Source organism: Pantherophis guttatus, chromosome 4 (assembly GCF_059756535.1).
Source record: "Pantherophis guttatus breed Tessera chromosome 4, ASM5975653v1, whole genome shotgun sequence".
Lineage (NCBI taxonomy): Eukaryota > Metazoa > Chordata > Lepidosauria > Squamata > Colubridae > Pantherophis > Pantherophis guttatus.
The window spans coordinates 11,907,688-11,914,529 of NC_142066.1; the positions used below are offsets into that span (position 1 = coordinate 11,907,688).

General features: G+C 45.5%; 1 protein-coding gene across 1 annotated transcript; it reads left to right on the forward strand.

The window, feature by feature from the left end:
- The first annotated feature begins 3,732 nt into the window (after positions 1 to 3,732).
- Positions 3,733 to 5,880, forward strand: LOC148113724 (olfactory receptor 6X1-like). The gene is made up of 2 exons (XM_087893324.1): positions 3,733 to 3,776; positions 4,914 to 5,880. Exons 1-2 carry the CDS (start codon positions 3,733 to 3,735, stop codon positions 5,878 to 5,880), a joined length of 1,011 nt encoding a protein of 336 aa, XP_087749450.1.
- Positions 5,881 to 6,842: the final 962 nt, after the last annotated feature.

The window sequence follows — 6,842 nt, forward strand, 5'->3', positions numbered from 1 at the left end:
TTTGACAGTGTTGTGGGAATTAGTTGTTAAGCAGAGTGATGGCATTCAGGAAAAAAACTGTCCTTGTGTCTAGTTGTTCTGGTGTGCAGTGCTCTATAGCATCGTTTTGAGGGTAGACGTTGAAACAATTGATGTCCAGGATGTGAGGGGTCTGTAGATATTTTCACAGCCCTCTTTTTGACTCATGCAGTATACAGGTCCTCCATGGAAAGCAGGTGGTAGCAATTGTTTTTTCTGCAGTTATGGTTGTTTCAACACTGGAAGTTTATAAGAAGAGATTGGACAACCATTTGTCTGAAGTAGTATAAGGTTTCATGCATGAGAAGTGGGTTGCAGTAGAATACCTCAAAAGTTCCTTCCAATCCTGTTATTCTGTTAGTTCAGTGAATTAGGGAGTCATCTATATAGAATAGAATAGAATAACAGAGTTGGAAGGGACCTTGGAGGTCTTCTAGTCCAACCCCCTGCTTAGGCAGGAAACCATACACCACTTCAGACAAATGGTTATCCAACATCTTCTTAAAAATTTCCAGTGTTGGAGCATTCACAACTTCTGCAGACAAGTTGTTCCACTTATTAATGGTTCTAACTATCAGAAAATTTCTCCTTAGTTCTAAATTTCTTCTCTCCTTGATTAGTTTCCACCCATTGCTTCTTGTTCTACCCTCAGGTGCTTTGGAGAATAGTTTGACTCACTCTTCTTTGTGGCAGCCCCTGAGATATTGGAAGACTGCTATGTGTTTGATAGGCTTTTGAATATTACCTGTTCGTTGCGGAATTAAACTTTTTTTAACTCCTCATTGTCCTAGAAATGGAACTCGTATCATTCCATCAAGATCAACTTTATTCGCTATAGAGACTGAAGTGCAAAGCTTTCCAATAATTTAATAAAATAATTTATCAACAAGTTTAATGTGCTATTATTATCATCATTTAACCAGCTTACATAGGAATTCATGAAAAACTTGGTAGATTACGTATTTAACTTAGTTATTTAACTTTATTTATTATACACACTTGCAATTTTCATTCATTTGCTCTTTTTCTGGACTAAGAATATGGCCAGCTGTTCATCTGTGAAAGTATTAAAGAAGACAAAATACTCACTTGAGTAGATACTCAGATTAATACATGAAGCAAGAGGTTGAATGTTGTTTTTCTTTTCCCCAAATTAACTTCGACAAATAATCTAATTTTTGTGCATCATCCAGTGATGGAAAGTACAATGTTGGTAAGCTAACAACCAAGATCGGAGGGCAGTTAGAACTCCATAGCTCATCCTGAGTTACAGCTCATCTCTTCCATTGGAAATTTAGACTGAAAGAAACAAAACACCTTTTTCAGAGACTGTGATTTTCTTCCTGATGCCAGATTGAGGAATGATTAATTGCAGAATAGATGTTCTTATGCCTCATCCCTAAATTTCTATACTCAATTTGTATTCAGGATTGAAGAAATAAGAGCCGCGGTGGCGCAGTGGTTACAGTGCAGTACTGCCGGTGATCAGCAGCTCTGCTCATCACTGGCTGCCAGCAGTTTGGCAGATCGAATCTCACCAGGCTCAAGGTTTCCTCAGCCTTCCATCCTTCCGAGGTCAGTTAAAAATGAGGACCCAGATTGTTGGGGGCAATAGGCTGACTCTGTAAAACCGCTTAGAGAGGACTGTAAAGCACTGTGAAGTGGTATATAAGTCTAAGTGCTATTGCTATATAGATTCTTCATCAAAGGTTCTGAAGACCATTTTTGCTGTATAGAAGGGGAAAAAAATTACAGTTTTTTAATTATTCCACCAAGGGGAACAAATCATCAGAGAGATGCCAAGATAATCATTGGGGACTTTAGCGATTCAAACAAGGCAAAACAGAATCTAAATGATTTAAAATTGGGTTTCAAGGTTTAATTCAACATCATCACCACCACCACCACCACCATCATCATCATTTTCCAGGATGCAGGATGGGCTGTTTACTTCTTAAAAGTGAAAAACAAATGAGAGATGAAGTTGTGGATGCTCCTACACCAGGGGTGAAATCCAAATTTTTTCCCTACTGGTTCTGTGGGCGTGGCTTGGTGGGCGTGGCAGGGGAAGAATATTGCAAAATCTCCATTCCCACCACACTCTAGGGGAAGGATAATGCAAAATCTCCATTCCCTCCCCTCCTGGGGGAAGGATATTGCAAAATCCCATTCCCACCCCACTCTGGGGCCAGCCAGAGGTGATATTTGCCAGTTCTCCAAACTACTCAAAATTTCTGCTACCGGTTCTCCAGAACCTGTTAGAACCTGCTAGATTTCACCCCCTGTCCTACACTCCTATAAGTTTTTAAGAAAAGATTGGACAACCTTTTGTCTGAAATAATATAGAGCAGGGGTGTCGAACTTGATTTCATTGAGAGCCACATCAGGGTTGTGTTTGATCTTGGGGACCCGGGTGGGCATGGTCAGGGTGGGTGTGGCCAGCTTGACATCACTTGTGTTAGAGGCCCTTGTGGTGGCCTGAGTGCTCGTGGCCCTCTCGAGCTCCGTTTTCACTGGCAGAGGCACTGTGGGCCAGTCCTTCGCTGTTTCCAGGACAGCCCCGTGGGCTGAAACTAAGGCTAACCATGTCACAGCCCAGATGGCCCCACCGAGATGAAGATAAGTGGCGCTCCTGCATCACAGCCTCCATGCCCCACTCGCTGGCCTGGCCTCATAGTCTCCAAGGCTTCCCTCTAAGTACACTTCCTTGTGTACTTAGATGACATTCTCAACTTCACTGAGACACTGGAGGAGCACATCAAGCTTATGCACCAACTGCTCAAGAAGCTCCTAGTGGCAAACCTCTATGCCAAATTATCTACGTGCGAATTCCATAAACCCAGACTCCTTAGGGTATTGTGTGTCCAGTGAGGGGGTAGAGAAAGCCAAAACCAGGTAAAGTCAAAGCCATCCTGGACTGGCAACCCCCTCGAACCCGCAAGCAGCTCCACAGCTTCCTGGGGTTTGCTAATTTATACAGACAGTTCATTCCCTCATTTGCTGAGATCACCTTACCAATCACCAAACTACTAAAGACTGGAGGGGGGGAGTGAATCCACGGCCAGGTCAGCCCCTGAAGTGGACCCTGGAATGCCAAAAGGCACTCGAGATGCTCAAAAGCTTTTGCCAAAGAGATGATCCTTAAACACCCAGATCTGGACCAAGCGTTTATCATCCAAGCACTTGCCAGCAATGTAGCAGTGGCCGCAGTCCTCCTCCAAAAAAATACAAAGGGGGAACCTGCAGCCATGCATGTACACCTCCAGAAAAGTAACTGAGACTGAAAGGAGGTGGGCAGTGTGGGAAAAAGAAGCAATAGCATATGCCACTACAGGCACTCCCAGACATGAGCAATGTCAAGCTGGCCATGCTGACCCAGGCCATGCCCACACTAGCCATGCCCACTCAGATACCCAAGGTCAACCACAACCCTCATGCGGCCCTCAATGAAATTGAGTTTGACACCGTTGGTATAGGGCAGGGGTGTCAAACTCAAGGCCTGCAATTTGGTTGATCTGGCCCACAGGGCCATCCTGGAAACTGTAAGGGACCATCCCGTGTCACTTCGGCCTGGCCCATCTCATCCTGGCAGCCAGGTATGTGCACAGGAGGTGGCTGGCACACATGCCTACAGGCCCAGCCCACCTCCAGAGAAGGTGCCTTCCCCATCCCCCTGGAGGCCCTCCGGAGAAGCATCTGCATAAAAGAGGCATTATGCAGTGTTGCTTTGGCCTGGCCCATCCCATCCCTGTGGACAGGTGAGTGCACAGGAGGTGGCAGGCACACACAAGCACAGGACCAGCCCACCCCATTCTGGCAGGAGCATGTGTGCACAGGAAGCATCGGGGTCAGGCAGAGTCACTTCAGCCTGGCGCACCCCATCCTGGCAGGCATGCATGAGTACAGAAGGCATCAGGCCAGTGTCACATTGGCCTGGCCTACCCCATTCCGGCAGGAGTGCATGCGTAGAGGAGACATTGAGTCAGCATCACTTTGGCCTGGCCCACACCATCCCAGCAGGCACACGGGCACACAGGAGGCACCGGGCAAGGCTGGGCACATAGGTAAGAAGCCAGGCAAAGAGGTGAAAGGACTGTGTGTGTGCAGGCTAGTGAAGATGTTGGGTGGGGCAAGGCCAACATGCTGTAGTTGTTGCCGGGTAGGATGAACTCTAATGGCAGGTCTCCACGTGCTTGCCACAAGTGTGTGCACACAGGAGGCGATGGGCATGCATGTGCACTTGTAGCAAGAATGTGGAGACTGGCCCCTTACCTTCACTCTGCCCAGCAACAGCTGCAGCCTCGCCCCACCCAGCCTCTTTGACCAACCTGTACATGCACAGCCTCTTCACCTCTTCGCCTGGCCTCTCACCTCTGTGCCCAGCCTCCCCTTGCCTTTTCACCCAGCCTCTTCATCTGGTCTCACCCCACGGTAGCACCGGCAGCAGCCTCGAGGAGGAGGTAAGTGGGTGGCCCCTTGGGGAAGCGAGGCTGGTCTGGTCTGATCTGTTGGATTCTGATGCTTGAGGGCAATAGCCTTCATCCTTTTGTATATTTATACAAAGTCAGCTTATTGTCCCCACAAATGTCTTGATTGAAAGATTGTAAGCCACCCAAAGTTTGGTGAAAATCCAGAAGGGTTGGCTATTGGAAGTGACAGAAATGAATATTGTATAAAGAGTACTGGTGTACCTCACACAAATGAATACCCCGAAATAATTCTTATCCAATCATCTAATCTGTGATTCTGTATTTTATGTTATAAATCGTGTTTTTGAAATATGGGCCAAATCTACTCTCTGACATTTTCTTCATTTAAAAAAAGGGACGACCCATTTAAATGGTATAATAAAATAACCAGCCTGCGATCTTTTTCCTCTTGTTTGTCCTTGACAGGTCTAGGCAAACAATATCCTTGCAAATGCATCTGATAAATCAAACTGTGGTTACTGAGTTTATCCTGAAAGGGTTTCCGGCCTCCGCTGAGTTGCAGAAGTATCTCTTTGTCCCCATTCTTTTCATCTACCTCCTCACAGTCATTGGAAACATCCTGATCGTTGTCATTGTTGTCCATGATCCTCACCTTCACAATCCTATGTACTTCTTCTTGGGGAACTTTTCATCCTTGGAGGTCTTATACGTCACCACCCTGTCACCCAAGATGTTGGCTCACTTTCTAACGGAGAAGAAGTCCATCTGTTTCCATTGTTGCTTTGTTCAACTCTTTCTCCACTTCTTCCTCGGAGCCACAGAATTCTGCCTGCTTGCTTCGATGTCCTTCGATCGCTACATTGCCATCTGCAAACCTTTGCATTACAGCGTCATCATGAATTACAGACTTTGTCTCCAGCTAGCCTTGGGCTCATGGTTGGGAGGGTTATTAACCGTCATTCTCCAGATGACTTTACTGTGCCAGCTCCCATTTTGTGGTCCCAATATGATCAACCACTTCTACTGCGATGTGACTGCCTTGCTGGGTTTGGCTTGTGCTAATACATATCTGCTTGAACAGATGGTGTTAGTGGGATCAGTCCTTCTGCTGTTCAGTACCTTCCTATTGACTGCCATCTCATATAGCTTCATCATCTTCACCATAACACGCATCTCTTCATCTTCAGGGAGACAGAAGGCTTTCTCTACTTGTGTTGCCCACCTTACAGTTGTATCCATCCAGTATGGAACTGTAATGTTCATGTATGTTAAATCCAATTCCAACTCTTCTTTGGAAATAAACAAGGCAGTTTCTGTACTTAATACTATTGTGACACCTCTACTCAACCCTTTCATCTACACTCTGAGGAACAAGGATGTCAAAAAAGCTCTGAAGAAAATGGCATGTACTAAAGAAAAAATGTTTCATTGAGGGTAATAAAATATACCATAAAATTTTTATTTATTTAGAAGGAATTGATTTAATTCCCAGATGGGATGAAGAAGGTTCATTTTTGGCCCAAGATGCTGATATTCATCAGATGTATTTTCAGCGACTCCATTTTGGCTACAGTTGTTTTCCAACAGATTTATGTGGAATGGTTCAATAGACAAATATTGAAGATTGTCTTTATTCAGAGCCACCCAACGTTTTGTGACAGCAAGATGGGTAGTTGATAAATGTAATAGAAAAATAAATGATAGATAGTTAGATAGTTTGAAAGAGAGAGAGAGAGAGAGAGGGAGGGAGGGAGGGAGGGAGGGAGGGAGGGGGGGAGAGATAGAGAGAGAGAGGGAGAGAGAGAGAGAGAGAGAGAGAGAGAGAGAGAGAGAGAGAGGGAGAGACCATTCTGCTAAGGATGGTTTTGAGTAGACACTGCATCTAGAGCAGGAGTCACCAACCTTTCAGATCTTAGGGACCACTAAATTCATAATTTTAAAACCCATGGACCCATATGAATCCAGGGTGCCGCTCACTGAAACGCCTGGACTTCCAGTGATGGGATGGGGTCCTTTAGGTGCCTGTTTCTGCAACCTCAAACACTCAAAGAGCCATGTGGACCTGTTTCCACAGAAAACAAAACACTGGGATCTCTCATCTCTCTGTCCTCCCCTCTCCCTTTGTCTGTCTGTCTGTCTCTCTCATCTTTCTCTCTCTCTCTCATCTCATCTCTCAGTCTCTCTTTCTCATTCTCTCTCTCTCCCCCCTCTCTCTGTCTGTCTGTCTCTCCTCTTTCTCTCTCTCCCTCTCATCTCTATCTTCTCCTCTCTCTTTGTCTGTCTGTCTGTCTCTCTCATCTTTCTCTCTCTCTTTCTCATCTCTCTCCTCTTTCTTTTCTCTCTTTCTCTCTGTCTCTCTCTCATTTTGATTCTCTGGCTCAACTGAGGTGCGTG